Genomic DNA, 27,669 nt, shown 5'->3' on the forward strand with positions numbered 1-27,669 from the left:
GAGGGACTAACAGATCAAGAAGACCTGAACTTCTCCTGTGTGGTTGTGTGCAGCAAGAGTCCTTATAAAAATCAGGAAGCCACTAGTATTTCATGAACCTGCTGTCATCGACCCATGGTTATTTATGGAACCCATCATGGATCTACATAAATAAATAGTTCTTTCTGGAACCTTCATGTGGCTGGTTGTTTTAGGAATCAGAAAAGGTTCCCCTGTGGCATCTCTCTGAAGGTCTACGTTGGCACCTCTTTGTTTTTAGGAGTGTAAACAGTCCGTCCTCAAAGCATCTGCAGCCACCAATCCTTTACTTTACAGTATTCATTTTTTAACAATTTCCAGATGTAAATATACAGATCACTTGTATGAGTTGCCCAAAGTTCTAGTTACATATGGCGGTCTCTAATCACGCATAAAAAAAAAAGGCCTGAGAAGGAAGATGAAAATAATTGATTTATGTAGAATTTCATTTTATTGGACAGCCACCAAACACCAGCACCTCTCAGATTTGTTACATCTTATGTTTTTACTGGTACAATTCTTCAGCTAAAAAAAGTTATCACACACGCTTATACTGTATAGAGTGAAATAGAGCAACAACAATTATAAACATGCATTTAAATAGAAGTAAATATTAAGAATAATATTAAGTAAAAGTAAATATGTTCCCTGCCTCTGGTAATTGTTAATGCAGTTTTCTTTATTCCTCACTTCTAATATTAGTTTGCCACTTGCACACTTTATGTATTTGTTTAGCTATCATTAATATTTTTAAATATTGTTCACTTAATATTACCGTAACCTTTTCTTTACAAACTTGTATTTGTTTAACTGCTAAATAGTCAATCAGACTTTCTCCTACACACTTCTTTTCACAAACCAGTAAAGTTTCCCATATTTGTCAAAAATAATGTCACAGCTTTTGTCCCTAATGAATGCTGCGTTCTTTAAATGGACTTTCTGTTTTTATCTTAAAATGGAAAATTACACAATACCTGCAAAAATTCAGGAAAGGAAAATCAAACAAGTTGTTAAAATCCTCAGCCGCACCCCTCCGAAGTGGTGGCCTTCATTTGTGATTTTATTTGTGAGCGCCAGTAGACACGCGTGAACTTTTCTCTGTTTGTGTGAACACCTCGAGAAGTTGAGCCAATTTAAATGTGTCGGCAGAGAAGATTCTTTTCAGCTCTGAATGCCCGTTTAGACCCGCTCCTTGGTGTGGTGCCACCCAAAGACAAGAATGTGACGACAACACTTCAAGAAAACTTAAAAACTTATAAACGAGGGCACCAGTTTCGGGATTCATGCGCTCACATTGACCTCCCTTCTCTTCGGCTCTGGTGTTCACTTTTTCTATTTTGTTTGTTGGACTTGACGGCCTGTTTGGTGTATCGGGGGCTCTCTGGACACCACTCGGGGTCTTTGACAGCAAAGTAGAAGTCGTCACGTCCCATGGTGAGAAAGGCGCTCTGCACCAATTGAACACTCTCTTGTAAAACATTGTGATTTTTGGCATGCCGACTTTGCACATTGTTTTATTACAAAAATATATATTATAAAGAAAAATTAATAAATGATATTTTTACAAAAAGACCCTGCAGGAATGACTGATTATTTGAAGGTGGGGTAGTCAAAGGAGTTTTTTTGTTTTTTCTTTGTTTTTTTTCTCCATCACTCCATCTCTGCTCATTTGAAATCATTAAGTGGGGTCCCGCATACCAGTTACATTATCCACTCTATGACTCTGCCATCCTACTTCTGCCAGTCCACCCCTAACCCTTATGATGCAGACATTCATAATCACTAAATCAGAAAATATATTTTCTTTACTGTCTTTAAATAATACAATCACCTTTATTAAAATGTACAAGTCATCATCCATTTGAATAAAATCATCGATCGATCTTTGTATTTACCAGTGTTTCTTACTTACTAGGAAATGTTCTTCCTTAATTAGACAACCCGTCCAGCACAAAGCCTTCAGGATTATTCGTCTCAGAGGTCCGCTGTTCTGTTTTTAGCTTGAGATACTCAAATCCCTCCATCACTGCTCACTTGTAACCATTAAGTGGGGTCCCCCATACCAGTTACACCCTCCGCTCTATGACTCTGCCAGCCTACCCCGAGCCCCTGTGATGCACACATTCATAATCACTACAGATACACGTTTAGATTTCACTTTTATGAAAAAATAATAAGAAAAAGTTTAAATGGCAACTCTTCAAAACTTCATTATTAAGCTGATTATTACGATAGAAGCTGCAATCAAAATGCCTTAGTATTGCATGGCCTAAAAGTCAAGTACATTAGAAGCTGATATTAGAAGGCTGTGGATTTCTTCCAATTATATCTTCTTTAGTTATCTGTAAAAACAAAAAAAAAAAAAGAAAGCTGCTTTAGTAAAAATGAAGAACTTTAAAAGCCAAATAGTTACACTGGACAGAGGATTTTAGGTAACACTTTACTCACTTACTGCCACGCAATAAGAATGTCGTCTTAATTAGACTTATTATTTCATACAGAATTTCAACAACAAATTGTAAGAGGGGGCAACTCATATTGCACTGATTAGTCACTTAGTTATGTAACAGGACCTTAATAAAGGCTTTGTTTTGTCTTAATAATACTTAAGACACTCCATTCACAATTTCTAACCTCCTTGGCATTAACCCCGAGTGTGACTAGGCCTTGGAATTCTACATAATTGCGGTTAAAATGAGTGAGACTCGGGGTGACGTTTACTGATCCACTTTACATTTTTAAGCCCGAATAATGCTCGGGACAGTATTCTGCTGCCATCTAGTGGATGAAATAACATCATGCTGCAAAAAAAAATATGCGTTACTAAGGTAACTTATCAATATTCATGAATGGGGAGGAGCCTCCAAAGAAAAATACAATGGCAGTTTTAGAACAAACTGAAACTGAACCATTGAGTCATAGTGATGACAAAGTGAACTGGTCGTCAGATAGTGACACGGAAAGTGAAACTGATGCATGATATGGCACTGTACAACTAAACCGCAGTGATATAATTGTTTTAATTCTTTGCATTTATATAGCGCTTTTTCTCACTACTCAAAGCGCTCAGCAATTGCAGGTTAAGGGCCTTGCTCAAGGGCCCAACAGAGCAGAGTCCCTATTGGCATTTATGGGATTCGAACCGGCAACCTTCCGATTGCCAGTGCAGATCACTAGCCTCAGAGATATGCCCAGTGAATTTGGTCACATGTAGCTTCAGTGCGGTGCAACAGTAGATACGCGACAAAAAAGCAAAATACAGTAATAGCAGAACACCAGCCCTCGAAACACTGTTGATAATGCAGCAACTGGCAATGTCCGTGTCAGGGAAAATGTGGAAGTCACTAAGCCTTGGGCTTGGTAGCCTATTATAATAATAATAATCATCATTACAATCATAATAATAATTCTTTACATTTAAATAGTGCTGTTCTCACTACCCAAAGCATTGTTACATAGTGAGTGGGAAGCCACTTCAACCACCACTAATGTGTTGCATCCACCTGAATAATGTGATGGCAGCCATTTTTTGCAACCACAGGGTATTCATCAATCGTGTTACCAAAGGTCAAATAAGTACAGCGTGGTCCGTTTTCAAATTAAATAAATCAGTATTCCGTAACAACTAGTGCTATTCTAGTGGGAGTTAAAATCAGTCCGTAAATAAATTCACAAAGGGGTCACAAGTATAAATCCCAGAGTTAAAATCCATTTCTCTACTTCTATTCTGAGCCCCCGCAGGTGTCTCATCTATCTATCTATCTATCTATCTATCTATCTATCTATCTATCTATCTATCTATCTATCTATCTATCATATAGTGCCTTTCATATCTATCTATCTATCATATAGTGCCTTTCATATCTATCTATCTATCTATCTATCTATCTATCTATCTATCATATAGTGCCTTTCATATCTATCTATCTATCATATAGTGCCTTTCATATCTATCTATCTATCTATCTATCTATCATATAGTGCCTTTCATATCTATCTATCTATCTATCTATCTATCTATCTATCTATCTATCTATCATATAGTGCCTTTCATATCTATCTATCTATCTATCTATCTATCTATCTATCTATCTATCTATCTATCTATCATATAGTGCCTTTCATATCTATCTATCTATCTATCTATCTATCTATCTATCATATAGTGCCTTTCATATCTATCTATCTATCTATCTATCTATCTATCTATCTATCTATCTATCTATCATATAGTGCCTTTCATATCTATCTATCTATCTATCTATCTATCTATCTATCTATCTATCATATAGTGCCTTTCATATCTATCTATCTATCTATCTATCTATCTATCTATCTATCTATCTATCTATCTATTATATAGTGCCTTTCATATCTATCTATCTATCTATCTATCTATCTATCTATCTATCTATCTATCTATCTATCTATCTATCATATAGTGCCTTTCATATCTATCTATCTATCTATCTATCTATCTATCTATCTATCTATCTATCATATAGTGCCTTTCATATCTATCTATCTAGCTATCTATCTATCTATCTATCTATCTATCATATAGTGCCTTTCATATCTATCTATCTATCTATCTATCTATCTATCTATCTATCTATCTATCTATCTATCTATCTATCTATCTATCCTATAGTGCCTTTCATATCTATCTATCTATCTATCTATCTATCCTATAATGCCTTTCATATCTATCTATCTATCTATCTATCTATCTATCTATCTATCTATCTATCTATCTATCTATCTATCTATCTATCCTATAATGCCTTTCATATCTATCTATCTATCTATCTATCTATCTATCTATCTCTGTCACTTCCACCTCCTCCGCTCACACATTGAGTCTCTATAGCAGAGCTGCTGGCAAGTACAGTGCCCACTCCTGCTCTCATCTCCGCCACCTGAGCCATCACTGCTGGGATGCTCACAGCCAATCTCCTTCGTCCTGCCATCTTCCTTTGGTCTAGCAGAACCCCTCAGTCTTTGCAGGTTGGCACCATATGATCCATAGTAAACAGAACATTTCTATGGTGCCCCCCTATCTTGATGCTCTAAGCACCTGCTTATTTTTCTTAATGGTTAATCCAAGACTTAAGTCTTGTAAAGCAATAAGTGACTAACAGATTTTCCCTTTGGGAGCCCTTCAAATGTCACCAGGTCTTATGTCAAGTTTCGTGTTGTGAAGAGGTGAAATTCATGGGTGAGTATATCTGGGAAGCTGGGCACTGCAAGGTCTCCGAATCACAAGAAGGGCACAGCAGTGACAGAAATCCTTACCTGGAATCAGCACGGTCTTTGCCAGACTGGGCATGGCCATCATGCGGGGTCCTTTCAGTGCATACTGTGATTGAGCTAAAAAAACAAAACACGGTCATTAGAAGATGGAGAAGTGACCAGCTGGGCACTTCTCATATACACTTACAGTATGCTGCCAATTTCCCCCTCTTTACTTTTGGAACAGGTGGTCATCATTCTGGATTCTCAAAATTTCATCTCATTACTGCATTTTATGGCGATCAGACCATTCTCATGGGTCTTGCCCAAACCCTAACCCTTCCATCTAAGACGCACACAACCTTTTGAGTTTCAGCACAAAACATTTGAACTCAGTAGATGGATTAGGAGAGCATGGGGGAGTCATGAGGTTGCTGGAAAGGGGTGTGTGGTGCTCCTGACATCCCTGCAAAAGGACAAAGGTTCAAGTCTTTAGAGTCCTGGTGCTCCCTGTTTTGCTATATGGTTGTGAGACATGGACGCTACCCAGTGACATGAGATGAGGACTGGACCCTTCACTACTGTGTCTCATCGGAGAGTCCTTGGGTACCATTGGTTTGACTTTGTGTCAATTGAGTCCTGAATGAGGCACATTACCTGCATTGTGAGGGAGCATCAGTTATGGCACTACAGCCATGTGGCGTGTTTCCCAGAGTGTGATCCGGCTGACTGGACCCTCATTGTTGAGGACCCAAGTGGCTGGACAAGGCCAAGGGGACGCCCATGTAACACCTGGCTAGGGAAGATAGATGGTCATTTCCGGAATGTGGGACTGGACCGCGTGTCTGCCTGGGGGGTTCGCCAACTAGCATTCCAAGCTGTTTCGTCATGTGGTGGGTGCAGCAATGTGCTGAACCGATGCATGCGCCCTGACCTGACCTGACCTGACCTGACCTAATATAACGTTTTCCAGTAGGGCACAATGAAACGAGTCAAGAAGTCCACCCCAGACCTGCTGGAAGTTTACAAGCAAGGCACAGAACCCTGGTTCTCTTCCTCCCAGAAACCTTGACTTGGAAGATCTGGAAAGCCCATAGATGAATCTTTTGAAAACTGACATTAAAGCAACTCTTGACCATCCATCACAAATGTTATTCATTCACACATTGAATTATCAAAGCAAAGTTCAATGACCAAATATTTCCCCAAATAACCTGATTTCAAGAATATTCTAGTGGCATCTAATGGCCTTCTAAACTGGTCAAGTTGCCAGCATATTTATTTTTTAATGTACTGGATTGTTTGTCATGTTCTTTTGTTCCACAAGCATTTTGTGTGCCATGACGTCATTTTGTGTGCCATGACGTCAACATAACAGCTTCATGAATGAATCAATAAATGAATTGTTTGTACCTGAGCAGGTTAAATAAACACGCTACATTTCTAAACATGTTTTAAAGTGTGTTCTGTAATGCATAAACATTTCAGCTTATTACATACAAGCTGTACTACCTATCTATGATGGCATGAAATCTAAGTAATCCACATAAACCTCAACGTTAACATTTGCAGTGCACCATCTAGTGAAATGTATTTTGTAATGCATGAAGTAATAAAATACATTGCATTTGTCATTCCAACAGAGGCACATCACCAACATTTGCATTAATAAAATGGATTCCTACAAATATTTGTGAGGCACCATCTGTTGCAATGACAAATGCAATGCATAAGTCTCTGTTAAATATACCTTTTGGTATGGGATTAATGAAAGCAGTAATAATGTTTGTGATGCGCCATCTGTTGGAATGGTAAATGCATTTTATATGTCTCTGTTATATGCCATTTGGTATGGGATTAATAAAAGCAGTGATAATGTTTGTGATGTGACATCTACTGGAATGACAAATGTAATGCATATGTCTCTGTTATATGCCGTTTGGTATGGGATTCATAAATGCAGTGTTAATGTTTGTGATGCACCATCAGTTGGAATGACAAATGCAATGCATTTTATTACTATAAATGTGATGCACCATTTGTTGGAATGACAAATGTAATGCATATGTCTCTGTTATATGCCGTTTGGTATGGGATTCATAAATGCAGTGTTAATGTTTGTGATGCGCCATCAGTTGGAATGCAATGCAATGCATTTTATTACAACTAATGTTTGTGATGCGCCATCTGTTGGAATGAAAAATGTAATACATATGTCTCTGTTATATGCTGTTTGGTATGGGATTCATAAATGCAGTGTTAATGTTTGTGATGTGCCATCAGTTGGAATGACAAATGCAATGCATTTTATTACTATAAATGTGATGCGCCATCTGTTGGAATGACAAATGTAATGCATATGTCTACTGTTATATGCCATTTGGTATGGAATTCATAAATGCAGTGTTAATGTTTGTAATGTGCCATCTGTTGGAATGCAATGCATTTTATTACGATAAATGTTTGTGAGGCGCCATCTGTTGGAATGACAGAAACATAGCAACCAGATGGACCCGCTGATCCACAGACACACAGGCACTTGTCCCAATAATATTCAACTGGAGAGGCGCAGGACCAAGCGTCACCACAGCTTTTGATCGCGGTTTCTTGGCAGAAGTAAGTTATAGGTAACTTAAGGTTGGGGATTAGTGCGATTTGGGTGTAGTATATATGGGTCAGTGTTGTAAAGGTAAGGGGTCTGTGGGGCTTCCACAATAAAACTGCTGCATGTTGTTTTCAGTGACTTCTACCAAGAACCTGCGGCTAAAAACTGCAGTGACTTATGGCTGTACAGCTGTGCGGCTCGTGAGTTGGATGCTTCTCACTTCTCCTTTTATTAAAGTGGATAAATTGATCATTATATTGTGTAAAACTAAGTAATACTCAATTGGCAATAGAACTGAAAATGTATGCTTATGTTTCTGGAGGGCTTGTATGGGTCAAATGGCCTCGTCTCGCCTCAATTCCTGATTTTTATGCTGCTGAATTCTTTTAAACACGACATTGGCTCCCACTTTTATCCCAGCACCAACTTTCAGAGCAGCCCCATTTATTTTAATGGTCGATATTCCTGTTTTTTGAATCTGTGTAACACTTGCAGAACCAGACCTGAGTGTGACAACAGAGGACTTCAGGACTCACCAATGCGGGGTCAGTTTTGAGTCACCAGTCAGCCCGATATGTACAGTAACTGGAGTGTCACTGCAGAGCCCACGTGGGGGGGTTTTGGTCACACAAACACTGTATGGACGATGGTGAGACCTGAAGGTGCAAGGCAGCAGTGCTAACCACTGTGCCATCCTGAACAAATTAAATAAAGTTTAAACAGAACTAAGCATTCATCTCATATGTTTGCAGACTAAGGTTGCTACATATAAAATGTATAACAATAATTATTATTATTATTCTATAACATACAGTATAAAGGGTGAGATTGGCAGCAGCAATGAAGCAAACAACACTTAGGTGGTAACCGTACTGTTGCAGTCCAGAGGATCCCGGGTTCGAGTTCCAGCGATCTCGTCGCCATTACTGTCCACACACCAGCAGTAGCCAGTAGCACTCCAGCACTGCTTGGGAGTGAAGTTACCCTGAGGGTCACACTGAGGGCGGTAGACACCGAGATGACGGGACTTCTCACCGGCTTGCAGTTGGCATTTAGTCTGCACTGTGGGGGCAAAAGAAAAAGGAAAGGTGATGAAGTCCTAGAGATTTTGGGCTGGAGGTGCTGAAAGACTTTCTAACAGCAGTGGTCTACAGGCACTCTAGAATACCACCATGTCAGGCACTCCTACTTCATGGCCTTTGAGTTGTCCTCCACAGGAGAGCGCTGACAATGTGCAGAGCCTCCACTATGGCCAACGGCTTTGCCGCTGCACCCCATAGGTTTGTAATTCTGTTTTATTAACCAAACTGGGGTGTCTCGTTTTATTCATTTTTGAAAATTGTTTCTGGTCATTGGAGTTCTTCCGTCCATTTAACCAAAGATGTTCAGGTTTCGTTAACTGGCAGCACTACAAGTGTAAGTGTGGGTTGATGGTTGGGTGTGTGTGTGTGTGTGAGTGGGCCCTGCAATGGCTACCCAGTCCCCTCCTGTGCCCAGTGATGCCAATTTAGGTGCCAACACCATGTGATACTGAACTGGATTCAACAAGTTTAAGAATATTACGTTATGTAATTTAACTCATGTGGTGCCCTGGGCTCAGACAAGTTGGAGCTCCACCTTGTGTTCACTTGACTGGATTTGTTTGCTGTGCAGCCATGCCATATAACTGGTGCCCAGTGTCTAATGTGGGAAGGACCGCATTGGAAATCTTGGGTTCAGTTCAGGGGGGCACTTGCAGGAGACTCAATAAACTGAGATGAGGAACGTCACTAGAGGCCAGATGCGCATCTTCATGTCCAAGTGTGACCTCATTCAGGTTATGAGCAAGTCTGTGGGCAGAGCAAACCGCACACCGGTCAGCACTTACAGGGCAGCCTGGCATTTCAAGTGAACTGAAGCCACTGGTCACCAGCAACTCTAAATGGAGCCTTTATGTGAAGGCCATAATGAAAATTCTTGGCCTAGTGCTTAGTATGAAAGGCACTATAAAATTCATCTTTGACTAATAGATCGTAATGTACTGTTGACTATTATTAAATGACTGACTAAAGCCATCTTGCTGTGTGTTATTATGACTTATTATGAGAGATGAAATATAAAATAAGCGTTGACTGACTAGTGTTGAGCTCTTCAAGCATTTTGGTGTAAGGAGTGACTGGCACATACTGTAAGTAGCAGGGTGGCACGGAGGTCAGCGCCTCTGCTTCACAGCTCCAGACTCTACATGTGTGTGCGTTCCATTTACTGGAGACCCCAAACTGCCGCGTCTAAGACCACCTCCTGTCTTGCACTCAGTGTTGCAGGGATACACTTTTTGGCCTTTCCACATCCTGAGTGGGTTAACCAGCTCTGATGATGGAGAGGTGGATGAAGAACGTTACTCTTGAATATTAAAATCTGAATGACAGAAAGCACCTCAAGTTGTCGTAGTTCTCAGTATGAAAGGTGCAATTTAAAATAAAAGACAGCGAGGAAAGCAACTGCTTCCTAGTGCTGAGTATTGAAAGCTGGTGGCACCTTGTGCCGTGATAGTGCTCAGCATGAAAGGCACTATATAAAAACATTGCCAAAAGGAATGGTATGCTACGCTTGAGCAGTAAAAGCTAAAGGACTGAAGATTCCTCATGCTAGGATAATGCTCAGTATGAAAGGCGCTATAAAAAACACTGGTGAAAGGAACAGCATGCTATTCTTGAATATAAAAAGCTAAAGGACTGAAGGCACATCATGCTGTGAAACTGCTCAGCATAAAAGGCGCTATATAACAACACTGATGAAATGCTGCTCTTGAGTATTAAAAGTGAGATGACTGAAGACTCCTGGTGCTGTGATAGTGACCAGTATGGAAAGGCACTATATAACAACATTGATAGTTACAATTGGATACTAACCCTCACCTATTCTGTTTCTCTTCTCGGTACTCAAATGTGGCACTTGGTGCCACGGCCCACCTGCCAAGTTGTATTGCCTGCCTAAAATAAAGTCATCCCTGATGGAGGATCACAGGAATCGAGGGAAGGAGGGGTCCTATCATCGGATTGGCTGGCCCAGCGCTGACTCAGCCGTGGAATGGCCAATTGGGGGAGGCAGCTTAATGAATGAGGGCTCCAGGACTCTAAACAAATCCAAATCATATTATGGGATATCATCTACTGTTAAATTCTGCTCCGTACTTGTAAAATTTTTATTTTTATACTGTATTGAGGATTTGTTCTGTTCTGTGTATTGTATTGTATTGTATTGACCCCCTTCTTTTTGGCTCCCACTGCACGCCCAACCTACCTGGAAAGGGGTCTCTCTTTGAACCGCCTTTCCCAAGGTTTCTTCCAGTTTTTTGGGGGGGAGTTTTTCCTTGTCTTCTTAGAGAGTCAAGGCTGGGGGGCTGTCAAGAGGCAGGGCCTGTTAAAACCCATTGCGACACTCCTTGTGTAATTTTGGACTATACAAAAATAAATTGTATTGTATTGTATTCTATTGATGAAATGCTGCTCTTGAGTATTAAAAGTGAGACGACTGAAGACTCCTGGTGCTGTGATAGTGACCAGTATGGAAAGGCACTATATAACAACATTGATAGTTAGAATTGGATACTAACCCTCACCTATTCTGTTTCTCTTCTCGGTACTCAAATATGGCACTTGGTGCCACTGCCCACCTGCCAAGTTCTGTTGCCTGCCTAAAATAAAGTCATCCCTGATGGAGGATCACAGGAATCGAGGGAAGGAGGGGTCCTATCATCGGATTGGCTGGCCCAGCGCTGACTCAGCCGTGGAATGGCCAATTGGGGGAGGCAGCTTAATGAATGAGGGCTCCAGGACTCTAAACAAATCCAAATCATATTATGGGATATCATCTACTGTTAAATTCTGCTCCGTACTTGTAAAATTTTATTTTTATACTGTATTGAGGATTTGTTCTGTTCTGTGTATTGTATTGACCCCCTTCTTTCGACACCCACTGCATGTCTTTGAACCACCTTTCCCAAGGTTTCTTCCATTTTTTCCCTACAAGAGTTCTTCCTTGTCTTCTTAGAGAGTCAAGGCTGGGGGGCTATCAAGAGGCAGGGCCTGTTAAAGCCCATTGCTGCACTTCTTGTGTGATTTTGGACTATACAAAAATAAATTGTATTGTATTGTATTCTATTGCTGCGGTGGGCTGGCGCCCTGCCCAGGGTTTGTTTCCTGCCTTGCGCCCTGTGTTGGCTGGGACTGGCTCCAGCAGACCCCCGTGACCCTGTAGTTAGGATATAGCGGGTCGGATAACGGATGGGTGGATGGATGTATTCTATTGATGAAATGCTGCTCTTGAGTATTAGAAGTGAGATGACTGAAGACTCCTGGTGCTGTGATAGTGACCAGTATGGAAAGGCACTATATAAAAACTTGGTAAAGGGAACAGTATGCTGCGCGTAAGTCATGTCATGTCATTTTCTAACCCACTTAATCCAGACCAGAGCTGTTGGGGGTGCTGGAGCCTATCCCAGCACAGGGTGCAAGGTAGGAACAAACACTGAATGGGATGCCAGTCCATCACAAGGTGAACACACACACACACCAGTGCCACTTTAGGGTTGCCAGTTCACCTAACCTTCATGTTTTTGGACAGTGGGAGGCAACCAGAGCACCTGAAGGAACCCAAGGGACACGAGGAGAACACACAAACTCCACGCGGGGAGGACCCGAGGTGCAAACCTGAGTCTCTTTACTGCGTGGCAGTAGCACAACCGCTGTGCCACCATGCCGTCCTGCTCTTCAGTATTTTAAGGTAAATGGCTGAAGGTATCTCATGTTAAGATGCGTGCTCATTATGAGAGACACTACATAAAAAACACTGGCAAAAAGAACTTCATGCTAACCTGACGAGTGAAGATAGTGTTCAGTATGAAGGGCACCATATAAAAAACATCAATTAAGAATTTTAAGGTAAATGGCTGAAGGCATTTCATGCTATGATGGAGTTCAGTGTGAAAAGCACTATATAATAAGGTGACCAGAATTTTTTGGGCCTATCCGGGCACATTAGGGGGCTAGAATCTACAGATCACGAGTAGGGACTCTAAACACTACAGAGTACAAAGCGAAAGCTTATCACGGGATTTCTCACCAAAGTTGCAGGATGCGGTAAAGCATAACCTCCGTCAAAACACCGCGCATGCGCACCGAGTTCAAATTATCGTGGTGATGAGATACATTCAAAAAAGTGAACCAGCTGAAACCGGGGACGAAATCTTAAACCGGGAACATGTTTCTGAGTGGGAACAGTTGTCCGAAAAAGGGGACTGTCCCCGGAAAACGGGGACGGATGGTCACCTTATATATAAAAAAAACATTCATGAAAGGAAGAGTGTGCTACTTTTGAGTATTAAAAGCTGAATGACTGAAGACTCCTTGTGCTCAATATGAAAGGCACTATATAACATCACCACTGATAAAAGGAATTGCGCGATACTGATGAGGATATACAAGAAGAACAACTGAAGGTGCCACCTGCTGTGATGGTGATTAATATGAACATTAGTGAAAGGAACCGTATGCTGATGCTGACTGATCTGAAAGTGCTTGAGGCAAAGTGATACTAAAGTCAGTCAGTCAGTCATTATCCAACCCGCTATATCCTAACACAGGGTCATGGGGGTCTGCTGAAGCCAATCCCAGCCAGCACAGGGCAGGAACAAATCCCCGGGCAGGGCGCACACACACACACAGGACAATTTTATGATCGCCAGTGCACCTAACCTGCATGTCTTTGGACGGTGGGAGGAAACCCACGCAGACACGGGGAGAACATGCAAACTCCACGGAGGGAGGACCCGGGAAGCGAACCCAGGTCTCCTTACTGCGAGGCAGCAGCGCTACCACTGTGCCACCGTGCCATACATAAAGAAAATGGCACGAGTAGCTTTCAGGTGGCATGGTGGTGCATCTGCCTCACAACCCCCAGGGTTTTGTTTAAATCCCAGTGTGGTGTTGAAGGTCTCCAGACGGCCAGTTTTACTCCCAGCTCCTGTAGACATGCATGTTGGGGTGATTGGCTGGTTTCTGCTTTGTAACCAAAGCTAATAAGATCTTCTTTGACTTCACACAGGAGGATCAGTGAGTGAATGAATGAATGAATGGTGTTTTTCATTATAAAACTGTAAACATTTGCAGGTCTCCGTCAATCTTTCTTTCTGGAGTTCCTCCCTTTCCCAGCCTCTTTAAAGGGTTTCCCTACCAGTCATGATGCTTAGACCCTGCTGGTCTCTTTGATTTAGGGCTTCTTTTTCAGACCCTCCGCCATATCAGGCTATGAAGTCTTTCCCCTGTGGAAGTAAACAAGGAGGGCAGTGTACAGTGACGTGCAGAGGATTAAAATGGAATGCCTTACCCTGTGAGGCTGGGATCTCCTGCTGTGGAGGGGTGGTGGGCTTTGGTGGAGTCTTCTGAGCACTCTGGAACAGGAGCCAGTTGCCCATCCAAGACTGAAATCCCTGCAGGGAAATGTGCAGAATTAAAAAATGAAGGGCAACAGGAAAACTAAAAGAGCGGGGGAGCAGGTAATGGGAGGTTCAGAAAGTGCAGATCATGATGATCAAGATGATGATGATGATGATGATGAGTGTCTTACCTCCCAATCGGTTTCATTCATTTGTTTCTTTATGAGGTTGAGGTTTTCTAGGAAGGTGCTGTTGAAGTTTGGAAAGTTGTCTTGCTGTGAAGCAGAATACCAAAAGAAAACAAAATGACGTTTAGTGTGCTTTAGTAACATTTAAGAATGCTGCAATCGATAAACTGGTATGTTGAGTTGTGCCTCTTTTAGATCAATCAGTACAATAACCTGCTTAAAAAACTTTTTAATTGTTTTTCAATTAATTTTTCTAGCGATTTTTATTTAAAAACATACCCATGTCAGTCAGACGAGCTTGGGGAGTGCTTTATGGATCTTTTTGGGAGAAACGACATTACAGGTAACAGCACCATTAACACACACTGCTTATTTTCATAGAGAGGAGAAGAAAAACCCGGAAGGCAACTGACATCACTACCGACAACATCATCACAAGCCCCGCCCCTTCTGGCCATCTGAGTATTTAAACTCCACCCACAAGTCAGTGTTAATAATTGATAATAATTCTTTATGCTCATTGCTCAATGATCTTTTACACAGTGAGTGAGGAGCCACTTCAACCACCGCTAATGTGCAGTGTCCACCTGCAGCCATTTTGCCCCAGTGTGCTCACCACACATGAGCTGTTATGCTCCACTCTGATCAGATCCTTTTGTTGCTTCCCCATAGAATTCCAGCATGTCGGTAAAACACAACTTCCCTCATCTAAGCCCGTGCTGAGCGTTCAGTAAAACTGCCATGTGTTGCTCAGTCTTATTCTTAATAATTCCTACCATTAATTTACCTGACATGCACAATAAGATTACTGGCCTGTAGTTACTTGGGTCTGCTTGCTCACCCTTATTATAAAATGGGATAAAATGCATGATGCGACAGCAGCCATTTTGTGCCAGTAAGTTCACCCCACATTAGCTATTAGGTGGTGAAGGGGTGAGAGAGATAGCCAATTAGGGACAGGGGGTGATTAGGGGGCCAGAATGACCAGGCTGTGATGGGCAATTTAGCGTAGACATTGGGATACACCCTACTCTTTATGAAAGATGCCCAGGGATCTTTTCTGACCACAGAGAGTCAGGATGTCACCATTTTTACAGCAGAGTGTCCCCATCACTGCACTGGGACAATAGGATCCACACACAGACAACAACAACATTTATTTCTATAGCACATTTTCATACAAATAATGTAGTTCACAGTGCTTTACATGATGAAGAAAGAGAAAAAAAGACAAAATAAGAATTAAAATAAGGGAACACTAATTAACATAGAATAAAAGTAAGGTCCGATGGCCAGACGGCTGGAGAAAAAATAAAATTGCAGGGGTTCCAAGGCCACGAGACCACCCAGCCCCCTCTAGGCATTCTACCTAACATCAATGACCTCAATCAGTCCTCATGGTATTCAGGATTCTCATGGAAAGACTTGATGATGATGGTCACGTGGACTTCTGGTCTTTAATCCATAAAGACCACAGGGTGAGTGCCCCCTACTGGCCTCACCAAGGCTCTATTCAATAAGGGCACGCACAAAAAGGCCAGCTTCAAAAGGGTGACCTCAATTGGGTGCAGCGAAGAAAGGCGTTCATAGATAATTTAGTTCAAATGGCTCTGGAATATGTGAAGAGCAACAAAGGTGCAGATGTACTCGTAGTCGAAGGCTACACATTCAGAAAGGAGAAAACTATCAACGGGAAACACATCTGGAAATGCACTGAATATAGGATTGGAAAATGTTCATCTCACTGTCATACCAAAAATGGATTATTCTTCAAGAGACCATCTACACACAACCATGTTCCAGATGTGGCGAAGATTGAAACAAGGAAAGCAATAGTGGACATCAAACAACGAGCAACTTCTTCTACTGACGGATCGCAGGAACTCATGGCTACAGCAACCCAAGGTATGTCATCAGCGGTCGTTGGACAACTTCCTGTTTCGTTTTCGTTTAGTTCGTTAGAAGTTCATGCATTAATTAATTGGATGTTTTAATATTCTTGCTTTTGCCTTTTTATACGTTCAATCACTGCCTTTATCTAATACATTTTCTGTAATAATTTTGTTGTGTTTGCCTTTATTCGCTGCGCCCAATTGAGGTCGCCCTTTTGAAGCTCGCCTTTATTTACGCGCCCTTATTGAAGGATACCCCTCACCAACACCTCTTCCAGCAGCAATGCAAGCCTTTCCTAGATGGTCTCGCATTCCAAGTTCCAGCTGGGCCTGAATATGCTTAGCTTCAGGTGGATGACATGTTCAGAAGTACAGGTGGTATGGCTGCTGGCCAGAGAAGCTTCAGACCAGGATGAAACTAAACACCTTTATTCCTATGTGAACGCCGTGTACTTCACTGTTTTCCAAGTTTCAACGCAAATTAGATTTTGTGTGAATCACTTGATCTTCAACTACAAAGTGTGTTATGATCTACTAAATATGTGCAATCCTAGATCCACTTAATCCAGTTCAGGGTGTGTGGTGGCCAGAGTCTATCCAAGTGACGTTCAGTGCAAATCAGGAAGCAATCCTCCACCGGTCGCCAGTCCATCAATAGACACAAACACACTGACTCACACGAGGGTCAATTTAGAGTCTTCAGTGATCTGAACCTGCCCCACTTTGACATGTTGAAGGAAAAGCAAAGCACCAGGATATACGCATAAAGACACAGTGGACAATCCACACGGACAACAACTGGGTGTGGGATTGTAAATTGGATTGCCAGATCCATATGGCAGCAGTGCTAAGATGCTACATTTGGGTCGTAACTATACATTTGAAGGACCCCTAGGCTATTGCCTTACCTTCAGTAGGTCCTTCACCTGCTGCTCAATGCTCACCATGGCCGTGTCTTCAAGGCGCTAAAGGAAAATAGAAAAGAAAAAGAAGGATAAGTGAAGGCAAATCTTTGATAAGTGTGACACCCACATCTGGACAAAATGAAGCAAGCCAAGTGCATGCAGGTGTGAAGTGGACACTGACACAGCCTGGACCAGGAACATGAATCGTGTCATGTCCACTTATATTCCTTCTATTTCTCAGACATAGTTGCTGTAGAACTGAGGTACTTTTTAAGCCTTTTCGTGACTTTTCTTTAATATATGTTTCTTTACTTTCTATTAGATTAGAGTAGATTTGATAATCTTTATTAATCCCCAAGCAGAAATTAAGATGTATACAGCAGTAGAATCATAAAGCAAAGATAGAAACTCAAAGGACAAATAATATAGCCAATCATCCATCCATCCATTATCCAACCCGCTATATCCTAACTACAGGGGTCTGCCGGAGCCAATCCCAGCCAACACAGGGCACAAGGCAGGAAACAAACCCCGGGCAGGACGCCAGCCCACCGCTGGGCACGCATACACACCCACACACACTAGGGACAATTTAGGATCGCCAATGCACCTAACCTGCATGTCTTTGGACTGTGGGAGGAAACCCACGCATACACGATGAGAAAATGCAAACTCCACGCAGGGAGGACCCGCAAAGTGAACCCAGGTCTTCTAATTGCGAGGCAGCAGCGCTAACACTGCGCCACCATGCCGCCCTATAGCCAATCAATCAAACAATAACCAGACCAGGGTCATTGGGTCTGCTGGAACTGGACTCTGGACAGGTCTATCACAGGGTGAACACACACACACACACACAATAGAGCCAGTTTGGTGTCGTCAGTTCTTCTAACCTCCTTGTCTTTGGTCAGTGGGAGGAAAGTGGAGCACCCGGAGACATGATGAGAAAATGCAAACTTCACACTGGGAGGACCAGGGATGTGAACCCTGATCTCCTTAAATTAGATTAGATAAACTTTATTAATCCCAAGGGGAAATTCATGAGAGGCAGCAGTACCACTCATTAAAAAAAAAAATAATAATTCAATGCATATTGTGCAGAAATTACAAAATGAACATTAAGGGTATCAGCATTTAGTTTGGGACGTTAGAAGGAAGCATTGAATTGCCTGATTGCAGAGGGCAGAAAAGACCCCAAGAGGCACTTCGTAGCACACCATGGTGGAAAGAGCCTGTGCCTAAAAATGTACCAAGAGACCACCTCCTGGAGGGCATGGAGGGGATTTTTAATGTTTGCACCCAATTGTGCCACCACAGTTTCCAGCATGCTCTGGGTTTGATTTCTGATGGAGCAGGCTTTACTGAAAAGTTTGTTCAGGCATTTTCAGCTGCAGTTTCTTCCACAGTCTACTCTGCATATTGCTCTGCTGGCATGAACCATTGTCCCTGTTTACAAGCAGGTCCAGCTCTCACCCTTGAAGTAGTCCTGGGCACCACTCAGCCCTCTTGAGAATTACAATTAAACCAAGAAGGCACCCCACCTATGGTGAAACAATTGGTTTCTTTATCTAGGATTGTGTTGTGTTCCATTCTCACTTAAAGAAATACTTATTTATTATTAATTGTGGAAATTGGCTCGGACACAGACAGGCAGACACATTCATGTCACCCAACACACGTTTATTTACACTAATATTTACAGTCTTACTGTGCTCACAGACCCCAAAGTCCTGGCCTCTCAACAATGCCTTCTCTCTCTTCAGGCCGCCTCCTTGCCATCTTCCCGACATCATCTTCCTTCCTCCCGACTCTTGTCCATGACTGGAGGGAGGCGGTCCCTTTAATACACACCCGCATGTGCTCCAGGTGCTCCCTGGCAATCTTCCACCGGCACTCCCCAGTGTGGCGGAAGTGTCGGCTGTGTACCCGGAAGCACTCCGGGTGTCCCTTCTTCTCTTCCCCCCAGCTCTTCCGGGTATGGCGGAAGCGCTGGGGTCCAGGGTGCCCAAGGCATCAGGGCACCCCCTGGCAGTGGCCACGGGCCCCTACACGGTAGAGTTTCCAAGCTCTGTACCCGTGGCCCCCAATACAACCAGGGCGGACGTCCCCTCGCGTTCTGGAGGAGGAAAGAGCCCTCCTCTTGTCCTCCTGGGCATCCCGGGCCGGGCGTAAGCCCCGTCCGGGTGCCACATAATAAATTATTAATAAATACTTATTTATTAATTATTAATAATAATTTTTTTTATTTTTTTTTAAATGTTACTTATCCCATGTACTTTGTAGGCAGGGCTGAGATAAAAATCTCCTCTCATGTTTTTATGCTGAACCAAGGCTCTGACAGAATGAGCATTCATGGCAACCAATGCTGGACCACAGCAAACATCAAAATGTTCATGGAAAGAAATCTCAGATTAATCATGTTGTGTAATCCACAGTTCAAGCCATCCTGTCATAAACTCACAATGCCTAAAACACCTGTATCGTTACTAAAATATTGTTAAATAAGAACTCTCGTGAATGAAATGGAACGCACTCAGACGTGCTTAAGCATTTGAATGCGTTGGTCAGAATCTTTGTTATCTCCCTTATGAAAACATGAGATTAAAAATTGTTATTGTCCATCACTACAAACTACACGAGGAAGTAGCATAAAAATATCATGTTTGGGTTGTAAACCCGCTTAACAAATTTTTGGGTGCGCACTGCACACATCATAGTGGTTCACTACCATCGGGGTCACTCAAGTGTTTCTTTCTGTGAAGCTCCAGCCTCAAAAATTTCCCACTTGGAATAAATTAGCATATTGGAACTTGCTGTGCATCCAAAGATGAACGTGCCAGCCAGAAAGCTTACAGTTTTTATTTAATATTGTTTAAATGAAGGACTTTAAACATTAAAACATTTTGAACCAAGAGACGTTTTAGCTGGCTTAAACCAAACTGACGCATCGGCCATAAATCTGGAGCCGAGCTTGGTCAGACAAGAAAGAAGGCCGCTTACCTTTGCAGGACTGCTCTTTGGCTTGACGTCAGTGTCGTCCATTAGCAGAGGCAAGCTCATCATTGGCATGTGCATCATCCTGGGAACAACAGCTGGAAAGAGAAGGATCGGCCACTATGATTAGCTTACTTAACAAGAACATAAGAAATATGACAAATAAGAGGAGACCACTCAGTCCATCAAGCTCTTTTGTTTGGTTAACTGCTAAGCTGTCCCAATATCTCATCCAGATCCTTCTTAAAGGTTGTCAAGGTTCAACTCCATGATTTATTAATTTGTTCCAGATTCCCACAACTCTTTGTGTCATGAAGTGCTTCCTGGCTTCAGTCGTAAATGAACTTCTCAATTTCCACCTGTGGCCTTTTGTACGTAATTCACCATTTAGTCGAAAACTTTTGTCTGCAACTACTTTGTCAATCTCTTTGAGTATTTTGAAAACCTGAATTAGGTCCCCTTGCAGCCTCCTCTGCTCAGACTAACCAAGCTTAATTCTCTAAATCAGTCACATTAGGAAGGTTCTAAGGCCTCATTTCCTGCCTTTTCAGTCACCCCCAGCCCCTTCTGGTACTCTGTTGCCCACTATCTCTACTTAGTGTGTGTTATAATAAACTTTATTCTTCCATATATTACAATTCTATCCCAAGTAAAACTGAACAGTGATTAAACTAATTTATTAGCCATGTAGAGGTGCAAGTCGACTTACAGCCTTGTTTCTGCTGCTGCCTCAACTGGCTTTTCAACATGTCAGTGTGGTCTTGCAGAGTTTTAATTTGGTCCTTCTGAGTGAAGACAAAGTAGACGGTAACAGCCTGGCCAGCAATCAGTCCAACAGCAAGGAGAACAAAGAAGCCAGTCATCCAACCACGTCTAGAAGATTGCCTTCAAAAAAAAATAAAGAATAGATCAATTAAAAACTTTAATAAATAACATTCCTGGGACATTCACCCCTTTTCATACTGACTGTAAGGAGGAGGAGGAGGAGGACGTTGGGAGCATGCACTGATTACAGTGTGTTGTCGCACCCACCACACGACGAACCACCCGGATTGGGTGACGGGGTGGCGGTTGACACCTCAGCACCATGTTGGAATGGAACAGTGAGGGATTTTTTACAGAGGCTGGAGTGCCAATCAATCCTGCCACTAAGCAAAAGCAAATCACTTTTATAAAATGTAACGGGGCGCCAAAGTTGTTCTAGATTACCATGATCAACCAGACTGGCTTTATTACAGCATTTTTAAAAGTTCACTGTCATGCCTAAAACATCCATCCATTTTCCAACCCGCTGAATCCGAACACAGGGTCACGGGGGTCTGCTGGGGCCAATCCCAGCCAACACAGGGCGCAAGGCAGGAACCAATCCTGGGCAGGGCGCCAGCCCACCGCAGATGCCTAAAACAATGCGGTGGAATTCCTCTTGTTGTGTCTTCGTCGGTGTTCATCAAGGTTTCTTAAAGTTTCTATGCAAAAGTCAGAAAACTGCCATTGGAAGACCTTAAGACGGAAAGAACTGAAGTATCCATCTATCCATCCATTTTCTAACCCGCTGAACCCGAACACAGGGTCACGGAGGTCTGCTAGAGCCAATCCCAGCCAACACAGGGCACAAGGCAGGAACCAATCCCGGGCAGGGCGCCAACCCACCACAGAAGAACTGAAGTACCTAAACTAAACAAAAATGTGATAAAAGAAGGTACTGTGCCTTACTTATCCACTTGCCTGCTTGCTAACCTGTGCATACTAAATCAGCCGACTGTGATCGAACATAGAAAGGGGCGAGAAGCTGTGACGACGATGAGAGTAAGAACTGTGGCTAGCGCTCTAAGTCTTCTTATAACCTTATATATGCAAAGTAGCGTAGAAGTTTTAATGTGAATTAGTTGACGCGATGGAGGAAGGGAGTCTGCATAATTAAAGAAAGAGAGAACACAGCGTGTCCCCACCTGCGTTAACAGGAAGCAAGTTTGATTTCCCTTAATGAGATCATGCAGAACAAGTGGGATGAACTTTCTAACACTGTAGAAGACATCAAGAGCTTTAAAGTAGATGTAGAGAAATCACAATGAAGTAGGAAAATTGCTCAAAGGAGACGGATCTAAGTTACACCGAGAATATGAATAGCACCATGAAAGACTAACAACTTTATTGAGTTCTGACAATGACCGCAAAAAGTACTGTAAGAAGTACGTAACTAATATGAAAAAGTTATTGAGTTTGCAAGGACCACACATAATTGGATTGAAGTTAGACAGGTCAGGTCAGGTTGGGCAGCATCCACTGGTACAGCACATTGCTGCACCCCCACACACGACAAAACAGCTCAGGATCCTGGTTGGTAACCCCCCAGGCAGACACACGGTCCAGTCCCACCCTTCGGAAATGACCATTTATATGCTGTAGCCAGGTGTTACGTGGCCGTCCCCTTGGCCTGGTCCAGCCACTCATGCCAGATCACCTTCGGAGAATCGCGCCACATGGCTGTAGTGTCGTAACTGACATTCCCTCACAATGCAGGTAATGTGAGCAACACAAAGACAAACCAGTGGTACCTAAGGATTCTCCGAAGAGACACAAGGAGTCCAGTCTTCATCTCAGGTCACTGGATAGCGTCCATGTCGTGCAAACATATGGCAAAACAGAAAGCACCAGGACACTAAAGACTTGTACCTTCATCCTTTTGCTGAGACATCAGGAGCGCCACACACCCCTTTCCAGTGACCTCATGACCCCTCATGCTCTCCCAATCCATCTACAGACTTCATAGGAAGAGCCACCAGAGACATGAAGGTCACTGTGTAGTTAAGTAAACCTCTCAATGAGGTCGACACTCTCTCCGCAGACAGACACACTGCTGATGGCCATGCCTAAGAGGTCATTAAAGGCCTGATCTTGGTTTTTATCAGGACACTTGCAAGCCCAGACACTCAGACTCCTCGCTCCCAGCATCGTCAGCAAAATCAAGATCAGCGAATCTCTCTTCACCAACACAGAACAGCCGCTGGATCCCACAACCCTGCCCAACACAAAGTCCATGCAAGCATTGAACAGAATAAAAGCCAAAACACACCCCTGATGAACCCCAGAATCAACTGGGAAAAACACAACACCATTCTGCACAGCACTCACAGTACCAGTGTACTGGAAAGAAACATGAATGGTTACACAGTGTGGCCTGCAGGAGGCACACCAGCTCCCCAAACCGGACACTGACAGACACAGACACAAGTTTTAGCAAAACACAGGCTTTGACTCTGTTGTGGGAAATTCTTTATCTTTTGTTTCCCACCTGCACAGCACAGTAAATCCAATGGGGCACAGTTACAAAGCACAATAATACAGTACTTTGTCTTCTTTATCTCTCTCTGTCTCCATCTCTTATCTCTCCTTCCGCCTCCACTCCTCCTCCAACAAGCTTTGTCCTCCACCTCCCGACTCTGGCTCTTTGGAGCAGTGGCAGCAGGCTCCTTATATCCTGCACCCAGGAGTACTTCCAGTGGCATGTTAGTATGGTCCAGAAGGACTTCTGGGAGAGGCGGTAGCCTGACACATTATGGCACCGCAGTCCCTGCAGCACCCCAATGGTGGCACCCACAGAAAACACCACAGGGCTGTGCTGAACTGCAACTCCTATGAAGCCCTGTGGGAATCTGAGGCACTGCAGCCACCCACCTAGAGCTCCATGGGAGATAATGCTCTGTGTATCTCCTCTCGCCCGGTCACCCACTACGGAGGCGTCCCGATCGGGTCCACCACAACAGATAGGCATTAAGGGCATTTAGTTTTCTGACTGTTACATAGAAACCTTAAGAAGTGTAACTTAGATGCCTAATCCTAAAAGCAGAATACCATAAGTTTCCATTTTTTTTTTGTGTGTGCATTACCTACAGTATATTTTTTCTTTATTTCTTGTGTGAACTGTTTGCTTTGAACTTCACTAAAATCTTTAAAAAGAAGGTTCTTGGGCTGTGGAGTTTTGTTTGTATGGTGAGTCGTGTTAGTGCTCAGTCAGAGAGTCTTTGTTTTATACATTGACTATAAAAAGTCTTCACCCCCTTGGAAGTTTTCACATTGTATTGCTATACAACGCTTCCTCACAGTGGACTCTTTGAAATCAACAGAAGGCGCTTTAATGTCACTGAAAAAACAGATCTCTGCGAAATGTATTACAAATATAAAACAGAAGAATTGATCACATAAGTGTTCGCCCCTTTAAAATGGCACCCCTAAATCAGCTCTGGAGCAGCCCATTGGTTTTACACGCCACAGAATTAGTTCAGCTGATTGTGGCAAGTTAGTATGGCGGTCCAACGCACACAATGAAGACAAATGAAAACTCCAAGGAAAAGTCAGGGGATGGAGACAAGAAAATATCCAAGTCAAGGAATATGCAGTTCAATCAAATCAAGAAGAAACAGAAAGAGTATGGCAGAGCAGTAGATCTACCGTGAGCAGGCTGTCCACAGAAACTGAAGACGAGTGCGGGAGGCCTCTGAGAACTCTGAAGGGATGAGAAGCTACAGTGGTTTAGATTGGAGAGACTGTGATGGAGACAACTGATGTCCAGGTGCTTCACCAGCCACAGCTTTATGGGAGAGTGGCAAAGAGAAGAAACACATGGGGCATCTTGACTAGAACTTCCAGAGAAAACACCTAGGGAGACTCTGAAATCAGCTGGAACAAGGTTCTCAAGTCTGATGAGACCGAAACGGATATACATATACATATATATACATATATGTACATATACATATATACATATAAATACACACACACATATATATATATATATATATATATATATATATATATATATATCCATCCATCCATTTTCCAACCCGCTGAATCCAAACACAGGGTCACGGGGGTCTGCTGGAGCCAATCCCAGCCAACACAGGGCACAAGGCAGGAACCAATCCTGGGCAGGGTGCCAACCCACCACAGATATATGTGCTGACGTCCAAGGTTTCAATGAGTGTGTATGCCTGATGAGCCCAGAATCAGGGCGAAACACGTGTCGCGTACTCTTTGTATTATTTAACAGTAAACTATGCAACTTTCTATGATTTGCTTCTCGCAACTGAGAGGGCACCGTGGCGGATGTTTGCTGACTTGCAGACCAACCACAACCGTTACCTGGTAGATAACCACCCATATAATCAGATTGTGATTCAGACTACGAATGCCATGAATATATATATATATATATGTATGTATGTGTGTATGTGTGTATGTGCGTATGTGTGTGTGTGTGTATGTGTGTGTGTGTGTGTGTGTGTATGTATATATATATATATGTATATATATATATGTGTGTATATATATATATGTGTGTGTTTATATATGTATATGTGTATATACAGTATATATATATGTATATATGTGTATATATATATATAAGTATATACAGTACTATATTTACCAAACTTAATTTTCTAATTTCTATATTGTTCCCAAAACACACAACTTGGGAAATAACACATCACTTAATTAGCCCAAGAGTCCATTTAAAAACAGAAGCGGGTTGGAACAGAAACCTGCAGCCTCAGTGGGTCTCCAGAACCGAGTTTGGGAAACACTGCTTTAGAAGAACGTAAGGAAAAAATGATAAAACAATAAATTTTAAAATAAAATGGAAACAATGATAAATAAAACAAATGCAAATTTACATAATACATTAAAGTCCTGGTTGTTATCAAGTTACGGCATACTCGCTTTTACTAACGAGTTATTGACATATATGTATATTTTATATTCAAACATACACACAGCTCTTAATGGATTACTGATAAATATTTTATATTCAGATTTGTTCAGAGTTATTCATAAGATGTTTAGTTTTCTTTTTAAGTTGTTTTTAAAGAGCGCTCATTCAACCGTGGAGCCTTCTTTAGGTGTGGCAGGCTGCACAGCTTCACGCCGACATTGTGTTTCCAGCTTCCTTTTTAATTTTTGCACAAGTTATTTAATGGTTTCAATTTCTTCTCTTATATTCTGTGCGTATGTGGCATATATTGTACATTTATTATACGTGTAAACACTTTATACACAACCTATTTTTTTAAATAGAGCGCATCAGTGCGTACGCACTTAAAGTTTAAATTAAACTGAAAATTGTACACAACATATGCTTGACATACAAAACTGAGACATAAATAAGACGTTGTTTTTTTCTTTTAATTCTAGTAGACTTTTGAGGTGGTACACCCAATGGTGGTAATGTAAGTAAATAGTAACACCACAAAGTAAGTGTATTTATAAGCAATTCTGTTTTAGGTAGCCTTAGGTGAGGACGTTTGCCAAATCTACAACAATCCTATACTTTCACTTTTACTATAGGAACAATTCCCATAGTCATACAAAGGGAAAAAAAATAAATAAACGTTTAAAATAATGAAGACATGGTTTACAACAATGTGCGCCTTTCTAGTTAGCAACAAGTGACGTCACGAGAAAATGAGCCGTTTGATTGGCTCCGTACAAAATCTCGCACAGGTTATGATTTCATGCGTGCCTATTAAACTAAAGCAGTTTACTTTATTATATACCATACCAAAATAGTTTAAAGCACACTTAATTCTGAGCAGAATCGCGGGGTCCTGGAGCCTTCAATCCATGGACAGAGCGCCCGTCCATCGCAAGGTGCATACAAGTCGCACACTCGCATACACCCACCCACTTGCATAATATGACAGATAGATAGATAGATAGATAGATAGATAGATAGATAGATAGATAGATAGATAGATAGATAGATAGATAGATAGATAGATAGATAGATATCTCCCTTTCAATTTTTTGAACTTGGTGTTACTTTTAGAAAGTCGAAGGAAGACTCATTCATCACAATTTACGGTCCACCCCGTAAACCCTCGTCCACCCCCGACGGCATACGGATATACAGTGCTGTGTTGCTAGACTTAGACGCACATTTCAGAATATAAACTGAGCCTTTTATTCTTCGATTTATTAAAGAAATGGGAGTCTTTTTTCCCGATTGCTCTAGTATATGATTTTAACGGAGTCTGACGCTAATTTCCCACTGTCTGCCTAATAATAATAATAATAATAATAATAATAAATAATTAATAATTCTACACTCCCGTCCGCATGCACTGTGACACTTCAATCAGAAAGTCCGCGATCTTTGGCTCAGGTTAAACCCTCGAGGCTGTTTGTCACAAGTAACCTACCTGGTCGGCATTGTCAGAGAGGTCTCTTCTCCAGGTAGAGACACCTGGCTCTGCAATAGGGATTCCTGATGGTCTTCTGCCATTTCCAGTCCCAAGAGTAGCTGACGACACGAGATGCGCTCGCTTTATCTTTTGCAAGCGGTGTGTGCGATTATTTTAAAAGTCTGCAAATAAGGAACAAGTCTTCTCTCCAGCCGCTCTTCTATAGTGTGGTTTAGGAGGGG

At 42.1% G+C, this 27,669-nt stretch overlaps 1 protein-coding gene across 1 annotated transcript; it reads right to left on the reverse strand.

Moving 5' to 3' along the window:
- Nucleotides 1–450: 450 nt before the first annotated feature.
- Nucleotides 451–27,669, reverse strand: LOC127529685 (H-2 class II histocompatibility antigen gamma chain-like). The gene is made up of 9 exons (XM_051934227.1): nucleotides 27,446–27,669; nucleotides 20,959–21,134; nucleotides 20,256–20,347; nucleotides 17,259–17,315; nucleotides 14,462–14,545; nucleotides 14,222–14,324; nucleotides 8,729–8,917; nucleotides 5,314–5,388; nucleotides 451–2,360 (listed from the first exon to the last, which is right to left on the reverse strand). Exons 1-9 carry the CDS (start codon nucleotides 27,526–27,528, stop codon nucleotides 2,353–2,355), a joined length of 867 nt encoding a protein of 288 aa, XP_051790187.1. The 5' UTR covers nucleotides 27,529–27,669; the 3' UTR covers nucleotides 451–2,352.

This window comes from Erpetoichthys calabaricus, chromosome 11 (genome assembly GCF_900747795.2).
Source record: "Erpetoichthys calabaricus chromosome 11, fErpCal1.3, whole genome shotgun sequence".
NCBI lineage: Eukaryota > Metazoa > Chordata > Cladistia > Polypteriformes > Polypteridae > Erpetoichthys > Erpetoichthys calabaricus.

Excerpts from the sequence above, each read along its gene's own strand:
- LOC127529685 (XM_051934227.1), bottom strand. The coding sequence starts at position 27,528 with ATGGCAGAAGACCATCAGGAATCCCTATTGCAGAGCCAGGTGTCTCTA. Across the intron at positions 21,135-27,445 it reads TCTCTGACAATGCCGACCAG|GCAATCTTCTAGACGTGGTT; the intron begins GTAGGTTACTTG and ends TTTTTTTTGAAG. Across the intron at positions 5,389-8,728 it reads GGATCCTCTGGACTGCAACA|CTCAATCACAGTATGCACTG; the intron begins GTACGGTTACCA and ends TTGTTTTTTTAG.